The sequence below is a fragment of the Indicator indicator genome, chromosome 18, assembly GCF_027791375.1.
Source record: "Indicator indicator isolate 239-I01 chromosome 18, UM_Iind_1.1, whole genome shotgun sequence".
In the NCBI taxonomy this organism is placed as follows: domain Eukaryota; kingdom Metazoa; phylum Chordata; class Aves; order Piciformes; family Indicatoridae; genus Indicator; species Indicator indicator.
Window position 1 is genome coordinate 14,012,568 of NC_072027.1, and position 23,489 is coordinate 14,036,056.

The 23,489-nt window shown below is 38.7% G+C and overlaps 1 protein-coding gene across 1 annotated transcript in view; it reads left to right on the forward strand.

Annotated features, from left to right (window-relative positions):
- The window catches only part of SLIT3 (slit guidance ligand 3), a 503,078-nt gene that overhangs the window by 25,870 nt on the left and 453,719 nt on the right, over positions 1-23,489 (forward strand). Inside the window, exon 3 of the mRNA XM_054389401.1 lies at positions 1,202-1,273. Within this exon, the coding sequence (XP_054245376.1) occupies positions 1,202-1,273 (72 nt within the window). The remainder of the gene's footprint in view (positions 1-1,201; positions 1,274-23,489) is intronic.

Sequence of the window (23,489 nt, forward strand, 5' to 3'; positions counted from 1 at the left end):
GATCTAGAAGCTGGTAGAATAGTACCACAGAAAAAAGCTTCCGGTCTAAAAATGACAACATAGAATCATAGAACATACATGCAAAATATTCCTTTTGTGCACCTTTTCTTTTTATCCTATGTAGCTTCATCTCTTTTCCTTTTTCCTCCCCCTCCTTTTAGGAACATGTCTCTCTGATTCACATTTTGGAGTTTTCAGTTTTATGTTTTGATCTTCATATGTGGTCTTAGCTGTCTCTTGCTTAGCTTACTCTGTTGCTGTGTTGTCTTCTCAACTGCTCTCCAGCTGAGGAACTCTGAGCATCCTCACTGAGTACAGGGGGGGGGCTGTTGAAAACAGACTAGGGTAGTGCTTGTATACTGCTCAGACTTGGCTGAGCCCAGAGTTACTTTGTGTTCTTCAGCTAAAATCATGTAGAGATGAGGTCTGTGCATCTGAGTGCTCTTAGAAAATGGGGGTGTGTTGGAAGGAACTGCTGAAAGGGAAAAGGTCAGCTTAAATGGGACTGTTGATATCTCTGCTCCTTGCCTTTCACTTCACTTACAAAGAGCATTTTTGCTGTGTAAATGAATAGTGACTTCCTGCACAGTGTAAATCAAAGAGAAGTCAGTCTCCACTGCTTATAACTTACTCTTGTCTCAGTCTTGGCAGGTGAGAGAAAGCAAGGTCAGGCAGGGTAGAAACCAGGGAGGTTTCCCTTCTGGCTGTGTACCCTGTTAGACAGCAGGGCTGTGTACCGTTGTCACATGTAGCTGCCAGTTTCTGGAGGGATAAGACCCCTTTGGATCACTTAAAAATTATTTATTCTGGGGCAAGCCTGGAATGTTCACAGAGCAAAAGCTGGACCAAAAAACCCCAACATGTTGACATTGACTGTAGGAGTCAATCATCTCAATTACATTACATAAACTGAGTGATATACTAGGGATGTAACAATCAGCCTCTACCTTTCTGTGCATAATGGTTAGAAAAAATTAGGAATAAAACTGTTCCCAAACCTGGCAGTGAGGACACAATTTCTGAATGTTTCCTGTTGGTGACCAAGAGAAACAGTGCTGTTCTGTCCACACTGCTTTAATAATCTCTAATTACAGCTGTTGTTGGTACCTTGGTGCAAAGCAGTTGTGTAGCAAGTGTGAAGGGAAGTGGGAAAGCTCTTTTTACTCTGTTTTAAAATTAACTGGTATTTCTGGAATTGCAGACACTTGGAAGAAAATCAGATTAGTGTGATAGAACGTGGAGCATTTCAGGATCTAAAGCAACTTGAACGGCTGTAAGTATTTCTATTGATATACCTATGTTAATGGACTCTCGTACTATTTCGTTATTATAAAATTAACTTAAAGAGAAACCTGCCTAAATAAGTGTACTCTTGAACACAGTTGAATTCTTGTTACATGATAGCTAATACTTGAAATAAAATGTGCAGTTGCTCACCAAGAAAACAGAACTCTTGGTGAGCCCAGAATCTTAATAACATTATCAGCAGGACGTTATCTGGACAACTCTTTTAAGTTTATGTGTAGGTGAAGAAAGTATTGTAAACACATCTATCATATTTTATGTATGTATATGCTTATGAGTTTTTAAATATGTGCTAATGGAAGTTGTAATTATCTCCTTTGAGAACCACAGTGTTTCTAAAACTGCTTTTAGACTTAATGTTTCTAGTTAGCTTCATTTCCTTTTAAGTTGCATGATGCCTGTGATACCGGTGGATTCCAGGGTGCCATGCAAGACTATACATTTCCTCTGCTTTTGATGGCAATTATATTTGTTTTTTAAAAAGGTGAATATAAGAGCTGTCTACCTCCAGAATCCAATTTATGGGAAATTAGTGCTTCTTCAAGAGCCAGTCAGTATCAAATGTCAGTATCAAAACCTACAAAAGTAGTGCTATATCCACTGGCTGCTCTTGGTTGGTGTACTGCTTAGCATTACCAAGTAGCTAGGTTAATTTTGTCTGCCACTAATTGGAACAGAACAAAATGTCTCTAGTATTGAAATATTTCTGGAAATTATTCTTTAGGGATAGGTGATGAGAATGTGCTGGTTTGGAATGCCTGTTTGTTACATGGACAAGCAGGGGGGTTTATGCTTGATTGTTAACTCGTATCTGCAAGGCATTTGTTGGAGGACTGTTTTCAGACTGATGTCTTCTAAAGCAGCATTCCAGAGTGAAGTTCCCACAAGCAATCATTCAAGAGAGGTCTGGAGTACTGAGCACATGTTTTATTAAAACTATTACAGATGATCTCGGGATTAGATCTGCATTTAAGTTTTTTAAATAGTGTGTTGAACGTTTAAAATTAATTTACTCAGGATTTTTGTCTTGTATTAGAAAGCTCCATTTATGACAATAAGGAAGATGAGTTTTAAATTCTGATTCTAACCCATTTTTACCTACAGTGAATTAGAATGCACTTTTGGAATGAGATTTTTGCCTTAACTGATTTGTTTCACATTTCTTGAGCAGTACAAAACAACTACCTTAATTTTCCTAAATTAAGCATAGCCTGACTGTAGAAAACTGTTCACATGATAGTTAGGATACTGACTCTCAAAGACAAACTATCAAGTCCTAGTTTTAAGGTCATTTGAGATACAGATATATATATATATATATATGTGTGTGTGTGTATATAAATAAATCTTTATTTAGATAAAGATGGTTTTAGTTAAACTACAAAATGAGTTTTGAAAAAATCTCGGAGAAGGGCTAGCTATTAGTAACCAGAAATGATACTCAAGTGTTGTCTTAGTGTGGTACGTGCTCTGTTAGCAAATGAAAATATTTAGTGAAAGCAGAAGTTAGGAAATGTGATACTTTTAATAGTGTCTCTTTAAGTATGTGATGTTTGAAAGTCTTACTTTTTTCCCTGCACGAACTCTTAACTTGGCCTCTTAAACATAGTACATCTCTGCTTCTCTTAGGATTGCCTGTCATTAAAATATTTCCTAAATGAATGTAGTATGGAAGGGAGGTCTGGAAACTTGCAACTTTTTGGTATTTTAACTTAAATCATTTTTAGTTGGGTTGTTGTGTTTGGGTGGTTGTGTTTTTGGTTTGTTTTGGGGTTTTTTTCACTGTGAGTCAGTAGGCTTTGGAGAATGAACTGTGGAAAGTTTGGCGTAACTTATAAAGGCTAAATTGCAACATTTTAGGTAATATTGAAGCTATTTTATTAAGCATTGTCAAACATTGCAAAATGTTAATGAAGAAAGTATGCTGCTTGAATTTTTTTAGAACTGGCTTTTTTCCATTTAATTTCTTTCAAATCACAAAAATTGCTTATATTGCTTCAACTTAAAAATAACATTTTTTGATCTCTTGAAGTAGATGCAATGGCAATCATTAACTTTTTAAGTAAAGCAGCTTCATTGGGTCAAACTTTAAAAAACGAGAGTAATTTCTATTCCTGGCAAAATGCCATCTGTAAAGGTTGTTCATTCAAAGTTACAGTGGAAATGTATTGTTCCACTCCCCTGCCACATCGTCATCATCCAAAGGGCATAAGCTTAGGTGAATATTATTTTAGCTCAATATATTTTCACTTGTCTGATGATTGAGTCATTATTAACTGAGTAACTTAACAGAGTTTTGTGTGAAATGTCCTGCATAGCAGTCTAAGTAAATGTCAAATGAAATACCTGTAGAGCTGTTACTCGTTACTGCCAAAATCACCGTGATGATGACTCTCCAGTTATTTGGATTGTACTCGGATATTTTTTTAATTATGTTTTAATTCTTTTTTGTGAGAGAACATCTAAAGATACAGGACTGGATATTGTCAAAATTGTATATTAGCTTAATAAAGTTTGACAATGTTATTTCAAGGAAACACACAATGCAAGGTATGTTAAAATGATAGATGGTATGAAGCTAGGAAATCCTGGGGAGGGTAGAAGACAATTCTTACTTGGGTGTATTTGTAGCTAGCTTACCAAACATGCAGGAATTTTAACCGTTGCCTCTTGGCAAAATTCAGTGTGTTTGCTACAAACTATTCTTCTGAGTCTTAAGATACAGAGTTCTTGAGAATGACCAGTGGTACTCACCATAAGTGGAAAGGCAGGAATAGTTCTAGTAGTTTTATTCCAATGAGTTTCTGTAGTTTTACTGCAAAACAAAGACTAGTGATGAGGTAACTGATCATAAAATGTCAAGCAGTTAAGAGCCAGTGTTAACAGATACAATTGGTGCATACAGCTTTTTGCCTTCTTGTTGCTCTGTTGTGGAGCCACAGGCGCAAACCAACAGTGGTCCTGTGCCATGCAATACAGGAAAGCTTGTAGACTCTGCATGGCAGCATGACTTTTCTGGCTGAGGTGCTTGAACAACCTCAGTATGACTTCTCCAAGACTTGTTAGTTTCTCCCAGGCTTCTCTAGCTACCACCTTTCCTTTGGCTGCCTTCCAGTACCTAAAGGGATCTTTCAGGAAGGCTGGAGAGGGACTTTTCATAAGGATCAAGGGAGAGGTTTTGAAACTAAGGGGGAGAGTAGGGTTAGACTGCATCTTAGGAAGAAGTTCTTTAGTACAATGGTGGTGAGTCTCTGAAATAAGTTGTTCAGGGAGATTGTGGATGGCACCTCCATGGGGGTGTTGAAGGCCAGGTTGGATGAGGCCTTGAGCAGCCAAGTCTAGCTGCAAAGTGTCCTTGTCCTTGGCAGGGAGGTTGGAGCTGATCTCTGATGTCCATTCCAACCTAAGGTGTTCGAAGACGTCGAGTGCTAGTCTTTGCAGGACAGATACATGCATCTCTGCAGTGTTTAAGAAGCTGTGGGAATATCCTGCTAAACTTTCAAGTGCCAGTTGTAAATTTTGGTAGTCTGCCCTGCTTGTCAGTAGCAGGGTAACACTTTTAGAGCAACACCTGTGCTTGAAAGGTTTCAGACACAGTAGTTCTTTTTTACTAGTTCCCTTCTGCAGTTTTTTTCCAAGTAGTTAACTCTGATAAGTCTGACTTTGATTCTTTCTCCTCGTTTTCTTTTGTGTGCTTTGAAGTAGTGTGCACATATGCCCCTGCAAACACAGTGCTATACTGGCACAATCTATCATACCCAAAGCCATTTTGCATTTCAGCATTTTGGCTGTGTGCTTTGCTATTAGCACAATGTTGATTTTTAATTTTGTTTCTTTAAGAGAAAATTACCATGAAATTTCATATGCAAAGAGGTTCAAGAAGAGAAAGAGGCATCCTGGTGGGTGTAAAAGATGAACTGAAATTTCTTCCTGAGCCAGATGTATGTCACACATTTATGTGAAAAATGAGGCAGGATGTAAGACACCAACTGATCCTGACTTTTCCACAGCCAACTGCCAAAAATTGTCACGTAGCTGTATTATCTTCAAAAGACTGGTCTTTGGCTGATGGCTGGTTCTTTCTACTCAAATTAGTGTCTTTAGCAACCATAAAAGATCTCAACATCTGAAAACACTAAAGATGTATTTTTGTTGTTTAGAGGAGGGGAAAAAATGTATAAGCAAGGCCAAATCAAATCTTTTTGAAGTTGGGAAAAATAATTAGCTTAAAAAAAAAGGCAAAAAAAAATAATCCAGATTCCAGGTTTTAACCCTAGCATATGCATATATGGTTTTGTTTTTTGTGTGTGCTGAGACAGAGGTGGAAATGGAAATTGTATGTATGGAAATGCTACTGTGCATTGGGTCTTTGCAAGCAGCTTCCTGAATTCTTGATAAAGATATTAAAATATATTCATTTGGTATAGTGTAATGTAAAATTGCTATTAGTGATGCTAAGGAGATGATAAAGAGAAGAGTAAATTGTTATGTGATGCTTCACAATCTGGTTCTCATAAATTGAGATTGAACAGGCTTTAAATAAATCATGTAATACAGAAAGCATCTTCCATAATTAACATGCTGAGTGGAAAGATTGCTAAGTGCTTCAGAGCAGCAGGCAAAATAGTAAAAGCATTGGACAGTTCTTTGCTGCTGTAAACAAAAGCTTATTGCAGATCTTTGGCAGCATGGACAAATCTATGGTGTTTATACAGGGTTTGCAGTATGTGCAGTTGAGATAATTCTCTGGAACTGTGTATACTACACATTTGTGAAGCCATATGGGAGACAGTTTGAATGTAACCTTCAGAGAAAAGCTTTATTTCTTATGTCTCCATTTCCCTCTGACATTTTGGATAACATAACTAATTGGAAATCAGTGATCATAAACTGCTTATCTGGAAGTGCTGGAGACCAAAGACATGCTAAAATAGATTTCCAGTGATCATCTGATACTTAATCAATTTTATAACTTGCACACTTCAGTCTTCCTCCTCAAACTGCCACATCTAAGCTGTCGTAGTACTGGTATGGGTAACAAACCCCCAGGAACAAGTGGTGCTTTAAGAATAAGAAACTCTCACCTTTTGCCTTCATTCTTCTCCCAGGACATCTCTATACTTGGCCGTTTCCCTCTAAGGAGCATATGGATTGTAAATTCATAGAATGGTTTAGGTTTTAACGCCCCTGCTTTGAGCAGGGATGCCATCCACTAGACCAGGGGCTGCTAGAGGCAGCCTGAAGCTCTGGTATTCTCACATTGGGGAGGGGTGGATTTCTTTGTATTCATACCAAAGATGGAGCTCAGTGTTGCATATCTCAAAACACGAGTTAATCTTTCATGCTGTAGAGAATTAATGCTACCACAACGCTAGGGTAAAATGAAGCTGTGCCCTTTAATCCTAGAACCCACTCTGTGTATCACTGATGTAGTCTTGTAAATGTGGGAAGCCGTCTTTGAAAAGAGACTTATTGTAAACGTGACCACTCTGCAGGACCATTCTACAGAAGACTGACACTCAGTTTGTGACACTAGGTTGATTGTGTTCTCCTGGTCTAAAGAACAAACTAGGACCTGGTTCTTGTGCTTCCTGCATCTGTGAGCTAGCAAGAGGAAGCACCTTGCTGCATTAGCTGATAGCTAGCTACAAGTTCAAGGAATATTTATTGGTGTTGGTTAATATTTAATTTATGTTGTGAATAATGTTTATCCCATATATTCTGATAAATTACTCCAGTATGAAAACAAATAATAAAAGCAATCCTATAACCATCTGAATCATAGCATGGCTTAGGCTGGAAGACACCTTAGAGGTCATCTACTCCAATGCCCCTGCCATGGGCAGGGATGCCTTTCAACTAGACTTGGCCAGTTAAGGCTTTGAAAAGCAGTCTCTTTTCCCTTGTGTTTTCTGGATGTGGAAACTGATCTAGGATACTGAGCTAAGTGGACCAGAAGTCCACTAGAAGTCATCAATTGCAGTACTAGATGTTTTCTGATTTACGTCTGTTACAATGAAATGCTTAATCATCTTTTCCAGATCTTATTTTAATTCTACTGAACTAGCTCCTTAAAATGTAGATATTAGGGATATGCTGGTGTTTTCATGGAGAAGGATGAGACACTTTTGAAAGTTCCATTGCTTTTTCATTTCCGGAGCCTTCCAACTGCCCTTCGCCACACTGAGAAGCTCATGTTGGATATCTGATTTTAATGAATTGCTGCTAAGTGACCAATAAATAATCCCTGTGTCCTACTAGGATAGGCTGAGGGAGCTGGGATTATTTAGCCTAGGTAAGAGGAGACTCCAAGGGGACCTTAGAGCTGCCTTCCAGTACCTGAATGGATCCTAAAGGAAGGCTAGAGAAGGACTTCATAAGGGTGTCTAGGGATAGGACAAGGGGGAATGACTTGAAGCTGAGGGAGACTAGGTTTAGATTGGATCTTAGGGAGGAGTTCTTCAGTACAAGAGTGGTGAGGCTCTGTAATAGGCTGCTGGGGGTGATTGTGGATGCCCCTTCCCTGGAGGTGTTTGAGGCCAGGTTGGATGAGGCTTTGGGCAGCTGAGTCTAATTGAGAGGCATCCCTGCCCATGGCGAGGAGGTTGGAGTAGATGATCTCTAAGGTCTCTTCCAACCTTAGCCATTCTGTGAAATGGAGGCAAATCAGTAGCTTATCTGAGAAATGTGAATGATAATGAGAAGATAAAGCATTAGGTACAAATGTTATTCATAAGATCTGATGGAAACTGCTGTATAACATACAAAAGGTGGATTACTTAGCTCTTTGGTTGCTATATCTCAGTTTATATTTAGAATCACACAGAGCAAAACCAGTAGCAAGAACGTGGTAGTTGGTGTATATATGGTGGGTGTGTCTACAAATAAAAAATAAAATAGATGTTACCAGCTTGAGTGTGAACACAGTAAGTCATCAAGGAGGGATGGAAATAGTATGTCTTCTTGAGTCACATCTTGGTTCAAGCTGACAGCTCACCTTTATTAATTTGTGGAAGGAAAAAAGGATGCTCATTAATTTTGTATTGCTTTTGATTTAGCTTTATGTGCTGCTCTTGGCTCAAACAGCCAAAATAAATGTTCCTAATGTATGGCTCGCATGCTTTACTTACCTGTCAATACTCTGCACTGGCTACTCTGGCAAATTTCACAGAAATGTATTTTTGGTAGTAATTTCTATAAATGACATACCAGATATAGTCTGGAAATACTTTATAAAATTTATTTAAAATAAATTTCTCCTTGCTGTTCCCAAAATTCAAATATACAGTCAATATAAAATTGTTGTTGAGGGAGGAGAATCTGCAACCATTAGTAGTTCTTGTAAAGGAATGTTGTAGGATTTCCAGTACATACGTTTCTATAGAGTCAAGCTTCTCACAACAATTGCAGATTGAAGTATGGCCTGTTCCATGCAGATACCCAGGTCACAGAGTGAATAATGAGTTCTATCGTGTTTTTTTTTTTTTTCAGGAAAATGTTATTTGTTTAGTATAGTAGAGCGATTCTACCCAATCATGACAAGGAATTTTTCATATGTGCTGTCAGTAGTAAATGCATATCTCAAAATAAAGCATACTTAAAGCTTTAGGATTATCATAACACTGTTCAAGTCCAAAATATATTAATTTCCTTTTGTATTTCATTGGTTTTTTGTTTGTTTGTTTGTTTTTATCTAGTGTAACTTTCAGTTTTAGTGTTTCCTTGAGAATCTTTCCTGGTGCAGCACAGTCCAACTGTGTGTGATGTTGATTGCTCTTATCCTGCCCCTTTAAAGCTTTTTAACAACTAACTTTTGGCCAATTTAGATGCCAGTGCAACTTCCTGCAACTCCAGAAAGCTGTCTAGTCCCAAGTGCAAGAAAAGACAATGCATGTTCAACAAAATGTATTTATGTAACAAAAGTTGTAGCCACAAGGTTGTCAGTAATTTGTCATATGAACTCAATGATTTTTTTTTTTTTCAGAAGATGTACCACAGGGCTGAACTGCAACTTTGAAATTAAAGAATTCATGTTATTTTTCAGACAAGGAAAATGGAAAGGCTTTTGGGGGGGACACAAGTTACTAAAAACTTAAGAATAGATATTATAGTCACATTAGAACTTGATATGATGAAATATAGTTGTACAACATAGCATGCAATATATGTACCCAGGCTTCTGCAGTGGCTGTGTGTGCTGGTTTGGGGCCAGACAGATCGTCTCTTGCCCCGAAAGGGACAAAAGAGTGAGACTCGCACAAATGGATTGGAGAGTGATGGAAAGTTTAAATGGAAAAAAGCAATTGGTGAAGCTACAGAGAACTACAAACCACAAAACATAGTGACAAAGAGTATCCCAAAGCGTACAGAACCCCTCACAAAATTCCCAAAGCTTCCCAATCCTTCCCTTCTTCCCACCTGAGGGTAAACCCAAACCCCCCAGGGCTCTTTCTTCTCCCTCCCGCTGCTAGGCAAGTCTCAGGCTGGCCAGGTCTGAGACTGCCCCCCCCTCCATTCTCCTCCTGGCATTAGGCCTAGACAGGCCTAAGAGGCCTTGAGGATACTCCCCCGGCATTACCCGATAAGAGAGGACATCTCCCAGGGGAGCAGAGAGGGAAGAAAGAGAGAAAGAATGACTTTGCAGATGGCCTTATAGGGCGCAGGATTTATGGGTAGAAATACGTCGTTTCCTGTGTCCACCCCTGTGGGTGGGCACCCAGGACACCAGAGGTGTATCTCATGTGGCAGTGGCAGGGGGCACCCAGCCTAAACTGCCACACTGTGGCTCAGTATCTCAAGATTAATTAGCGTTTATCTTTTCATGTCAGCAGGGGATTGCAGGTAGAAATGGAGTTTCTTTGGAGACACAGTGGTTTAAGTATGAGTATAGATCACTACTGTAGTAAGCCTGTCATGGAAAAAATAATAAGCACGAAACAAATTGTAGGAGTGAAACCTGGTAATTCTGAGACACCCAGTCTGTGTTTTGCCTGTGTAGAAAGTCAGTCTCCTGTTTAGTGTCTTAATAAAGCTGGCTTCATTTCTATTTGAAAATCTTAAAAGTCTTTTCAGCCACATTTTGAAAAGCCCAGAGAATTTTTAGAAACATAACTGGATATGTGACTTGCAGAAGTGTTAAAAAAAAGCTTTATTGTGAAAAAAAATATTTGTTTGGTTTTTTTTTGAGGCACAGTTTGTCATTCTGTGACATTGCATACTTGAAAGACAGACTTGTCGGTGTGGGAGGGGGATTTCAACTCTCACACTGTAACAACTGCTTAGCTATGTAATGTGCTCTGTTCATGGTATTACCTCAGATGAGAGTCAGCTGCAATTTGGATCTTAATGCTGTTTTTTTTTCCTTTGTTTAAAGCCCTTCGATCTAGCTATGATTGAAATGAGTCAAGCATTATTTTAAGCACTGAAATATATGTCATTGTGCACACAGATGAGCCGTTGTTTGATGCACATACAAGTATTATGCGTGGAAATAGCTTTGCCTTTTTTTCCTGAAGTGATCATAAGAAATACAAAAGTTGCCGTGTCCTTTTCTATTATGCCATTAAAAATATGGCAAACTGTCTGTTTGCCACAAAAATCTGTGATTGCTGCGTTTAAGTTTCAGGACTGAAAGAGCAGTAGAAGGTTAATTCAGGTAAGAAGTCCACAGTCACTTTGGCAAAACATCTGTTGGCAGTAGATTGGATAACGTGCGTGTCCTTGCACATCAGAAAGACACTTTTTTTGGAACTGTAGTTTGTGTGAGTGGCACAAACGCACTTAAACAGTAGAAGGGTCATCTTTTGCTTTCTCCTGTTGATAAATGCCCTCCATGAGCTAGATCTTGTGCATGCAATTTGGAGATCAAGTGAGAAGGAAAGGGAAAATGGAGTAAGTGTATGCCTTGATCAAGCCATAGTTTGTCAGTCTCTTGCACAAACTGCTCTGTGTTTCTACTGGACCACCTTTATTTAGCAAAAAAATTCTTAAGCCTGTCATAGTGATGAGCTAGTTCAAAGATTAACCTCTCCCGCTCTCTGTTGTTTGTAAGTCAAGTGAACAAGAACTGTATTTCTTCATGTTCATTTTTGTGGGACTGTTGTTGGAAGAAATTTTTAGATGACTCAGTAGTTGTCACTTTCCTCCCCCTTTGGAACTAGCTAGTGAATGAAGTGGTTATGAGAAAACCTTCAGTGATGCTTTGAAGACATGTAGATTTGTAATGGTTGTATCTTCTAATTGGATATCCACATTTGGGCAAATAATCCTTCCCAATGATGATGTTTATGTTCTGTGGACTCCTAGAGGGCACTAATACCCTCCCATTTCAGAGTATGCTGTGTAGCACGGGATTATAGAGTTCCATGTTACTCGACCATTGCTGGACAGCTAACCTTTTTGTTGTTGTTATTGCTGATGCAAGAGTGAAGCTTTTGCTACTTTTGCAAATATAAAAAAAAAAAAATCAATAAAATTGGCACCTCTTTTGTGAAGGAAGTCATTAGCAGCCCTGTCAGTAGGTCTGCACAGGAGGAATCCACACACAGGAAAACTGCACGAGAGGCAAAGGGCAGTTAGCAAGAAAGCAGGATGCATGCTTCAGTGAATGGTTTTGGTTTGCATTAGTATGTCTGACCTGGGCTACAAAACAAAGATGTTTATTTTAACAACATGAAAATAAACGAGCCTGATTTCATCAAAAACATTTTTATAGTAGGTCACTGACCCATAAGAACTCATGGAAAAACAAAATTGGGTCTCATTTATGTAGACAAGAGGTTCTGTAACCTCAGCATTCTTAAGCTTCTGAAAGCCATGGTTAGAGAGCAAATGGAATAACAACACTTTCCCTGCTATGTAAGCATAACTCAGCTGAAAGAGCTGATCAGCATTGCTCATTGCATCAGAGTTTTTAAACACTATTCTTTTCTGTGGCTTGTTTGTTTGATTTTTAGCAGTTTTTTATACTTGATGAAGATTTATGGGCGTATTTACTTAAGCAAAACACTTTGGGATTTAGCAATCATTTCTCCAGGATCTGTAGGAAATAATTCACGGTATGGGTTACTGTTGGGTAAGAAATGCTGCACCACTGGTCTGTAATAATTTGGATGAACTTTGTTTAGCTCTAATAATTTTATCCAAAGGCTTTTGTTTCTTTGAGCTTCCTCATATTAGAAGGATTGTACTGCTGGACATCTTAGAAATGCCATAAGTACTATTGGCTGAATTTCATGTTGTCAAACAGCAATCCTTAAATAATCATGTTCTTGAATGGAACAATGATAAATTCAAAGTGCTTAACATCTTTTTACTCTTGGAGAACACATAAATATGTAGGTCTTCAAACCAGTAACATGGAAGTTATTGGTGAGACCAGTACAGCTTTGATATTGCTTGTCCTCTGACACAACTCCATCTTAAGTGTGTCCATTAACTGCAGCTCACCTGAAGCTGCAGAACAGAACTAATCCATTCTGGTTTATAGTTAATGCTGTTAGTATTATTTTGTCAGTTGCTTGGAGATGATCTCTTCTCTAGATCTGTCTTTGTCTCAAGATGTTACAGTATGAGGATCAGAAGAAGAGAGGAGTCCAGGGTTCATGCAGATGTTATGAATATTAGTATATATTTTCTTTGAGCGTGGTGTATATTAGGAATACAAGAGAGAAATGGGCATTGCTGGATACTGAAGCACTTTGGTAAAACTGCCCCCCTGCTTTCGATAACTCTCTGTGAAAGTGGCAGTGGGTCAGCAGTAATTATCACAGAAGGTGGATGCACTGAATGTTTAGGTAAGAGCATCTTCAATGAGAATAGTTTTTTGTGGCTGGTTGCCCCTTGTGGCTTCCTGGTGGGAAGATGTCCTTTCAATGAGCTGTGATAGGTAATTCCCACAGGCCTGTGATAAAGCAGTCACAAGAGCTACAGTTTTGGTCTCAAAGTCAAGTGTAGTCTGCTCTTTGTTCCACTTAATTATTTCCTTAGAATCATAGAATCAGCCAGGTTGGAAGAGACCTCCAAGATCATCCAGTCCAACCTATCACCCAGCCCCTATCGCCCTATCCAATCAACTAGATCATGGCGCTAGTGCCTCATCCAGTCTTCTCTTGAACATCTCCAGGGATGGTGACTCTACCACCTCCCTGGGCAGCCCACTCCAATGGGCAATCACTCTCTCTGTGAAAAACTTCCTCCTAATATCCAGCCTATACCTCCCCTGGCACAACTTGAGACTGCGTCCCCTCGTTCTGCTGCTGGTTGCCTGGGAGAAGAGACTAACCCCTGCCTGTCTACAGCCTCCCTTCAGGTACTTGTAGACAGCAATAAGGTCATCCCTGAGCCTCCTCTTCTCCAGGAGAGAAGTCATTTTGTTGGCTTTGGAAGATGTGTCCTTTGTTACACATGCAGTTTGATTTCAGGCAGGAGATGATACTGCTAGTCTTCCTTTTTTAATAGTTCTGCTTGTCATGTAATCCCAGGGAGGAAGGAGTAGCACGTTGCCACAGAAGCATTCTTTACTATATATGGAGAGACGTGGTGAGCTGGGCTGGTGGAACAGATCAGATAGCAGCAGTGCTCTATTTCTTCTGTTAAAAATTCCAATAATAGTTCTACTTGCAAGTTTTCTTCTAATTCCTCACAGTTATTTGTGACTTCTGGAAATGGTTAGTTTGATTAATACAAATTTTAAGACTTGTTTGCACTTGGTTATGTGCACACTAAAATTTACTTTTTGGTTTCTTTATAGAGTTTTATCCCTGACCCAGTGAGATTAATCTCTGGTGTAAGAAAATGGTTTAACCATGTTTGGTTTACTGCCTTTAGAAAAAAATTGATGAAATATTAAATATTATGGGATTCTACAATAGGTTCTTTATGTTCCTTGGATAAAGTCCTATTGTTTTCATGTAGTCTGTACAGACTACATGAGGAAGGAATGAGAAAGTAGCTACTTTTTTTTAAATTAATTTTATTTTTTAACTCGCTCTGTATTAGGATTTCCAAGATGGGAAAATGGAGTAAATTGCTGTGGTGGTTTGATGCACAGGTACCTTTAAGAATACCACAAAGACAAAGTCATCCCAAATGATAGAGAGTCCTAGGGGACAGACCTGGCCATTCCAGGATATCATAACGTTGCTATTCTGTTCCCATTCCTGGTGTCGCTGTAGTCAAGACAATGCCAAGCTGCTATCTCTCTCTTCCTCAGAGATCTCACGTGCTGCTTTATCTCATGGTGTGTGGAGGGACAGCTCTGGCTGGCAGGGGGAATTTTGAGCTGCGTCACAAGGACTTGTAGGTCTGAGAAGGTCTGGGGTGCAGTTGTCACCTACTCCTGGGCCTGCTGAGGCTGGTAGGGGTGGAAGATTCCAGAAAGTTTAGGCCTGGTAGGCTCAGCCTAATTTGTGAATGTGTTCATTCTACCTTCACGCCTTCTGTATGTAGGATTTCCAATTAAACTTGCAATTTAGTTGTGCAGCCATTTTGTTTCTACTGCCCCAAAAGTTGTAGAGTATCAGTATGTTCCCTGGTCCGGAGTAGCTCGTGGCTCTATACCAGGACAACTGCTATATTTCTTCAGATGTGAAATAAGAGAATTTACTAAAAGCATTGCAGAAACTGAGGAGCAGACAGCTTCTGCGGAGAGCGTCTCTATGTTTGAGAGTTTATTCATGAAGCCTTTTTATTTATTTGAATATTAGTTACAAGAACTTACAATTTCTCTTATGTTAAAGGCAGATAGAAGCTACCATCCTGCATCAGTGTAACTAGTTGGTCTTATAAATACTCTGCTGAGTGAAGAGATCGTACATGTACTTTTGCTTCCTACTTCTCTTTTTAGAGGACTTTCTTGCTGTCGACGTCATTAATAGGTACTCTCTGATACTTAAGAGTCTCTTTTCTCTCCTTCAGTTAACTTCTGTCCATTTCTATGTGACACATGGTGTTGGTCTCAGTCTTCAATGCTTGCATGAATGTTATTAGACCATTTCTGTTCCTTCATGTTGGTATTGGGGAAATGTTGAAATTTGAACCTGTTCCTCATACTTTTTTTGCCTGTGTTATTAGTTTGTTCCTACCCAGTGGACATCTGTGTATGCTTACATACTGGCTCTATCCTCCACCTTAATGTTAGGTTTTGCCATATGAATTGAAAAATAGAAAATGTTATAGAGCTCCCAGTTCGTATCCTGCTGCTTTGTACAGAGAAACATAGTCTGCTTGGGATAGCAGGTAGATAGTTTTCAGGCTACTAGTAAAGGTTATTACTTCTGACAGCTTTGAAAATGTGAAGCAAGACCACCCAGTCTGCTGTGTTTGTAATAAGGGACCTCAAAGTTCTAACTTGTAAACTTCCTTCAAAAAACAGTGGTATCTCTCAGCTTTTGGGAAAGCTTCTGTACCAACATGTCGCATAAATATCGAGGTTCCTTTATTCCACACCATAATCTTGTAATATAGTTGTGCTGGGCTTCCTCATAGCAACCTTATTGAAATTCCATTATGTATCATCTGGCTTTATTTCCTACTGTAGTAATATAAAGAGGTGCTGACAGAAAGTAATGGACAGTGTTGGCTCTTTTAATGGGTGCTGTGTCTTTCCTATTTTCCCTTCCAAAAAGGAAGTCATGCAAAGCAAAGGAAGAAGTTACATTAATGCCACAACATATTTCTTGATGCTAATAGGATTTTCTGGTGAAACCACTGAATGAAGTTGACTGTGCTCCTGTTTTACTGCTTCCTAAGTCTGCTGTTTAAAAGAGAAAACTCAGTAACTCCTCAGAGTTCACCAACCCCTTCTTTCTGTCTAAGGCTCTTGTTATGCATTAATTCATTTTTATTGCTTCTTGGTTACACCCAAGCTTGTGATGTAACTGCTTCTCCCATAAAGTAACTCTTAGAAACTACTTCAACTATGTCATGCTCCCTGAGGCTGTTCTCCAAGGACAATGCCACAGAGCTCTTAATAACAAAGGAGAAAAAGCTAGCTTGTTTATTGCCAAAAATGAGACCCAGATGTTTTGAGTGTGAAATAAAATAAATGACAGAACTGAGGAGTGAACCCAAAGTTACTTGGGACAATTTCTGGATATTCAAGGCTGGAGTACCAGGACAGCTCCCTTAAAGCTACCTCTTTTAAAAATGTGAAAGCACTGTAATTTTGGGTTTCTGTTGGAGAAAAGTTTTATCCTAGGTAGTAATCAAGCTTGAAGGCTGCTGAACTTGCGTAGAAAGGAAGGGAGTTGTACTTATTTCATGACAAACATGCAGCACTTTGATTTGGTAGTAAAGTTGTCGATGCTCAGTAGAAAAGTAGACACAGAATTTGGAGGCCAGTGGGTGTTAGACACATTCTTGGGGCTAAAACTAGGTAACTGCTATATTCAGAGAGACAAGTACAAGGCTTGTATCATAGCCTGTGTATCAAGTTAAATTTCTGTGAGGAATGTGCTCAGTAATATACAAGAACAGTATCAGTACTACAAGAAATTCTAGTGAGAGTTTGTAGAATAGCTTTTCGTTGTGCTGCTTACATGAAGTATGGTTTACTGATGTTAGGGTATTCAGAATTTTCAAACCAAGTCACTAGCATAATCAGAAACTAAATTGCCTTGGAAAATGGCATGGTTTCCCAAGTTTCAATAAATAGCACTTGCATCGCCTTCACGTTGGGCTTTTGTATTGATTGTGTACTCCATGGGAAGGAGGTGAGTGCCTCAGGTGCTTTGGAGAGAACGTTGAGGATATTTATGTAGTTAGTGAGCATCCCATTACTGTAACTTTGCCATAAAAAGGCGTTTGGGTTTTCCTTGATTTGCTGCTTGCTCAGAGTAAAAGTGTTCTGCAGCTCCCAGAACAAAGAACGAAACTGGAAGTACTGCCTCTCAAAATACTGGATATGCTTGTATTTGCTGCTATAATCTTTAATGCTGCTACTCTCAGAACTGTACTAAGCATGTATTTTCATGTTTGAGGTGTAAATAAATGAAAAGTCACTGTAAAAATACCTTCCATCTACCTGTGCTGTATTGGAGCTTATAAAAAAAAATATTCCCTCACTAAGAAATACTGATGCAAAAGCTGAAAAAAAGAATGCAGTCAGAATAATTAAACTTTTTTTCTGAATGTCTAAATTAATTTTGTAAGAAATGCATAAATGTTTGAAATTTAACTGTTTGTTTGACTTCTGAACCCTGACATTCTTTTGAAATTTCTGAAGCCTTCCAGTGTTGAAAGATTCAAGAAGGAAAGGATATTCTCCATATAAGGGGAATCTATGTAAGAGGATTATAGTGCATGATCGGTGAAATTGCGTTCTCCTTCATAATTTGCAGTAGCAAACAATCTGTTTCAAGTTCTTAAAAAAAATTTAGAAAGAAAAATGGCTGCAAGCTGAGTGAGTTTGAAGGCTTTAATGTGTGTAGCTGATGTGGCAAATGAGAAAAACAGTCATTTTACCATAGTGCAAAGGGTCTCCTATGTTGGAAAGAGGGAAGATCTGGGAAGTTGCTGACTTGACTTCTTCCAATATTATAGTTATGCTTCCATATGCATCTTACTCTTTTCCATCTATACTGATCATGCCATTGATCTAGATTAGGTTTAGCTCCCATTTGCTTCTCTTGTGAGTGGGACTTGATGAGACAGCAATACCCAAACTGAATGTGAACCCTTCCAATTCTTTAAACATGAGGGATGCAGCTGAAGTCAGTATCCCAAAGAAAGTTTCCCCTCCAGGAAAACATGACCTCTGGCTTGAAAACAACTGAAAATTTTTCCTATGAAAGCTGAGGTTTTTTATTCATCCAGAAAATATCCAGAAGCCAAGAAAAGCCATAAATCAAAAATACAATGAATAACCCTTATTAAAGTATAGGTCTTTTCCCTCATTTCTGTCTTAGGGTAGTCCTGATAACCATCTTCACTCTCCCTTTAAGCATTGTCTCTTTTCAAGCTTCAGTATTATTTCTTACTCTGCTTTTTTAATAGCCAAGGGAATCTTAACAGTTAACTTTCTCTCCGATCCCTGCTTCAGACAGAGGAAGAAATATTATTAGCCTGGTTGGAGCCAGGAAGGTAGGAATTTCACAGTTAATAACTTCTCCATTGTTTTTTCAAGGGCCCTTGGTACTTGGTGATTGACATTGAGGTTCTTTCCCTCTTTGCCTTCAGGACATAGGAACCCCCAAATGTGCAGCAGGCTGGGGGAAGGAGGAGGTAAAACTGGCACTTGTTATGTATGTGAGTAAAAACGTTTCTGGGAGGTGAGAGGGAGTGTTTCTCCTTTGTTGAGACTGTGTATTTGATGCTGTATGTGGCTGCTCTAAAGAAAACAATAAACTGGAGGGCAGTGTTGCATGTATCTTTCTTGTGGCTTTGTAGGGGGCACAAATTCTAGAAATCTGCAGAACAGATTAAAGAATAAAACAGAATAAAGTTGTGAGGTACAGTTATGTACATGTGAGAGCAGAAGTCAGCAACCACCATAACTAGGAGTAGCAAGGGTTTGCTTGGAGGCGTGTGAGGCTGCCAGAGTTGGGGCACAAGGGCTTTAGCTGGAATCGTGGAGATATCTACATAGATATGCATACATATGGCTATATACACATGTACACATATATCTCCTGACTGCAACTGTAATTAGCAGTCGTTTACTTTCTTGATATTCAAATATTCTCTTTAAGCCTTACATTGTGAACACTATGTGCAGCAGGCAAATTTCACCATCTGAAGAGGCTTTGCAGGAGTACTTTGAATAGAGGCTGAAAATGTACATTTGTTTAGTATAAAATAAAATTTCTAGTATTGAGGAAAAAGAAGGAATTAAAGAAAGAGGTACTAAAAGGCAGAAGTTAACAGCCTTATTAGCTCAGACCTGAAGTAGGAGTAAGGTTGTGTCATGTCTCCAGTTGAAACTATGTAAGGAAGAGCCAATGAAGAAAAAAGAAAATATATAAATTATGTTGTTGCAGAGATCACTTGAATCGTTATCTGGGTCTTTGCAATTAATATTATTTAATACTTGTTTTTCTTAATTGCTTGTCTTATGTGCCAACAAACTAGCAGCTAATGATGTACAATCAGTTGCTACACAATATAACTGTATCTTGTGTGGGAAAATTAAATCCATTTGGTTTTTGAATCTACTAACAACAACACTTGATACTTCTAAGTTTGTTTTCCTGTATTACAAAAGATGCAAACAACTGTTTCTTAGCACCTCCCTTGCTTGATAGCTGTACAGACCTTCAGTGAGTTCTCCATCATCTGTTTTCTGTGTGGGGAGTCTCTACCTACTAAGTTGGTATCGTATCAAAGCTGCTCTTCAACTCTGATCATTCTTGCCGTTTTTCTCTGAACTTTATAGGATTCTTTTTGAGGTGGAAATTCCAAAAGTTTTCAGTCTTCACTGTGTGGATAGACCATGGATTTACACAAAGAAATAATATTACTCTCCTAATGATTTAGAACACTTGCTTTGTGAATTATTGCAGCGGAGTGAGTTGGTGTTTTCATGGGACTGCTTCCTGAAACTGCTCTTGGGTGCATGACCTTAAAAAAAAAAAAATCTGTTTCCTTGCATATCTGTTAAATTTTCCTTGCAGTGAATTATTTGTCATTTTATCTTTTGGGAGCTAAATACCATTATTTTTTTCTGGAGTTTGTAATCAACTTTAAATTCATTGTCACCAACAATTTGTGTCATCCCCTATACCTCCACATTTTCAGGTCACCCATGCATATGCTGAACAGTTTGGGCCCTCTTAGTTGCCATTTTTTTGTCTCCGACAGTGACCTTCTTACTTGGTGTACTTGGTGATGTTGTGCTAGTGTGGTGGTCTTTCATGGATGCCTAGGAGATGGCGAGTGGACTCCTGGATGACCATTGCTCACATGAGAACTATTGAGTGCAGTCGACTCGGTGGTTGATCAGCTTTTATGCGTCACTTATGGGCACTTGAGAATGAGACTAACAAAACTGAATGTGTGAAGTTCTATTTCCCCATGCATAGTAGTGGTTAAAGTGATCTCGGAGGTGCAGAGTTGTGGTGTATGGAAATCGTTGACTGTACAGTCAGCATGTGTCTAATCAGACTTAATAAGTTTGACTCAATGCAGGTTTTTCCAGAGCTGATATGACTCCTGGAGAGCCTCTCTGCACAGTTCTTCAGCTTCCAGGAAGTTTTATTAGTCTGGACTCCATGCTGTGCACATCCAGAGTTTCTCCCTATCCAGCACTGGAGCTCATCTGTTCTGTGGCATTAGATGGTTATGTATCATTCTGCCCAGTGGTCCAAATTCCTGGAATACTTCGCAGGTCTTATTAGCTGTAAAACATCCAATTCAAAATACTATGGAGACTGAACAGCTGCACTCTCATCCAGCAGTCCCAGGTCAGATACCGTGGACCAGATCTTGTCTGGCTCTACACCCCAGATTCCTTATTTGTTCCTTTGGATGTACCTCAGTGTTGATAATGGTGGTGGTTAATGTGATGTGTGCACACCTGTGCTGATTGCATGGTGGATGTGCTTCTAACATAAGAGGACAGATCAGAGTGTTAAGTTGAAACGTGCTGGGAGTCCCACATGGAGTTTTTTAGTTTGAAGACTGCAAAGGATTTGGTGTGACAATCAAAATTTCAGTAATTCTGTAACATAAATTAGGTTTCCTTTTTCTTTAATATAACCTGCAATACTGTTCTGATTAGAGAACTGACACCATTCTTTCGTGACGTTGCTAGTTGTACTTGCAAAAAAGGCTTGGCTTTTAAATCCAATTTCCAAATACCTATGTTTCTGTGGAACCAAGATTGTTCAGTCTGGAGAAGAGGAGTCTGAGGGGAGACTTCACTGCTTTCTGCAACTAACCAAAAGGAGGTTTTAGTGAGCTGTGGGTCAGTCTCTTCTCCCTAGTATCAAGTGATACAATGGGAGGAAATTGCCTCAGGCTGATTGAGGGGAAGTTTAGATTGGATATTAAAAAAAAAAAACAACCAAAACCAAACCAAACAAACAACAACAAAAAAACCCAAACCTGCAAGAGTGGTCAGGCATTGGAACAGGCTGCCCAAGGAGATGGTGGAGTCACCACCCTTGGAGGTGCTCAATAAATATGTGAGCATGGCACTTCAGGACATGGTCTTTTCCAACCAAAACAATTCCATGATTCTATGATCCTATCTTTATCTTGCATCCATTTGAAGTGATTGATTTAAAACCAGAAATATCTGTGGTTGTTAATATAGTGCAGCCACAAGACCAGTGTCCACAAAATTTATTTTATGAGGTTTTGACTCATTTTATCTATAAACTTTTTTGCAGATGATCTTTATTTTATTGGGATAATATGTGGCTGCACCTTTCCTGAGGTATTTGCTATAAAAGCAGAAATCATGGTGGCAGGATTAAGATTTAGGCAGTAACATCATGGTGAAAGGGTATCATAGGGAAGAGGCTTAGGCAAGCACAGAAGCATAGGGAATTTTAACACTGCTTTTTGGGTCTTCCTGTGTGTAGGGGCTGCTGTACAAGGGATTCATTAAGGTGTACTAAGCCTGTGCTTTGACATACCCTGTGGGAACAGTTACACTAGAGCTTGCCCTGTCTTGTGCTGGCATTTGAAGTTTCCTTATTACTGATGAGGATAAAGTGATGCTCCTGTCAAATGGTGTGTTAGGATCTATTCCACTACATTTCATTTGTGTTTGGCACTTCTCTGTCAAGCTAGAGGAAACAGTGCTTATAAATGACCATTCGAATGCTTGCTTTTCTCATTATGTATTTTTTTTAACACTTCGATGTCCCTTTTATAGGATTTAAAAACATCCTGCCATATACTTTGATACTTCTGGTTTGAGACTATTCTTAATAGCCTTTCTCTAGAGCTCAGGAAGAGAAATAAGAAGTCTAACTGGGATTTTTCCTAGGCTATTGATGGTTTTCTATCACATAATAAATATTAGCATGTTAAATGTATCCTGCATCAAATATGTTTGCATTTATATGAGGTGATCTAGTCTTACATTTAGGTGAGGTTTGCAGTAGGAGTAATTTAAATGTCATAGGTGATGTTCAAAAGAAACAAACTCCTGTTCATTCCTTGACTTCCCCTGAGAATCAACTGTGAATAAAATTACTTTTGGCAGAAATTCTGACTTGAAGTACATCTCCAGAAGTGATGGAAGGGGTGTTTGGAGATTCCTGTAGCTTGAACCAAGATATCTTGGTTTGTGTAGCTTGAACCAAGACAAGTTGTGGACTCTTCATGTTAGTTGTTACCTCAGATTTGCTTAGTTACCAATTACTAAAGTAGCTTTGCTTTCTTAGCTGCAAGCTGTTTGTGACAGAATTACTGTGAGCTTACCAGTATTTTGAGAACAGCATCACATGCAGTACAGCATAGGACTGCTAAGCTCTCTTGATGGGTTATTTTGAAAATGAAGCTTACCATGATTTAAGGCAAAGGAAGAATGCTGTTAAGTTATTGGTCTTGATAGACAGTTTTGTCTTGCTAATGCTGCAGTTTGGAAACACCAACACTTTGTTTATAGCAGTACCACGTTACAAACATGAAGTTCAGACCAATATGAAATGTTTAGTGCTAGTGAACAGTAGGTCAATATGTGAGCTTTTCAAAAGCATTCATGTCTGCATTTATTTCATATGATGTTTGAAAGAAAATCAATATTGAGGTAATGTTAGGATGAAACCTTAGAATGCATAGGACAATTGAAAAGGGCAGCTGAGAATTTGGTCCTTTATCTGTCACAGGTAGAGCAGTGTTGGCCCATAATCCAAAATTTTTCTCTAAGTATTTGGTAAGAGTAGGGAAAATTGTAGATTTTAGCCTTTTTTTTTTTTTCCTTTTTTTCTCTCCTAAAGTTGTTTTTTTGTCACTGCAAATTGTAAATGTTCGACTGTCCAGGTTGCAGAGTTCCTAACTTTGAAAACACAATTTTTAATTGTTAAAAAAATGTATATTACAAAAACGTTGCTACAAAAAATGTTTCTTGGCTGTTCATTGCTGTGGAATCTCCTTCATCTGATTTTTCTTAGTTTCTGTGATTCAAAGCAATAAGCATAAACTTGGAATTTGTGAATTCTTTGCAAGTAGAGATAAGAATATTCTTAAAATGTATTTATTGGACCTTGCTTTGAGATAACTTGCATGACTTC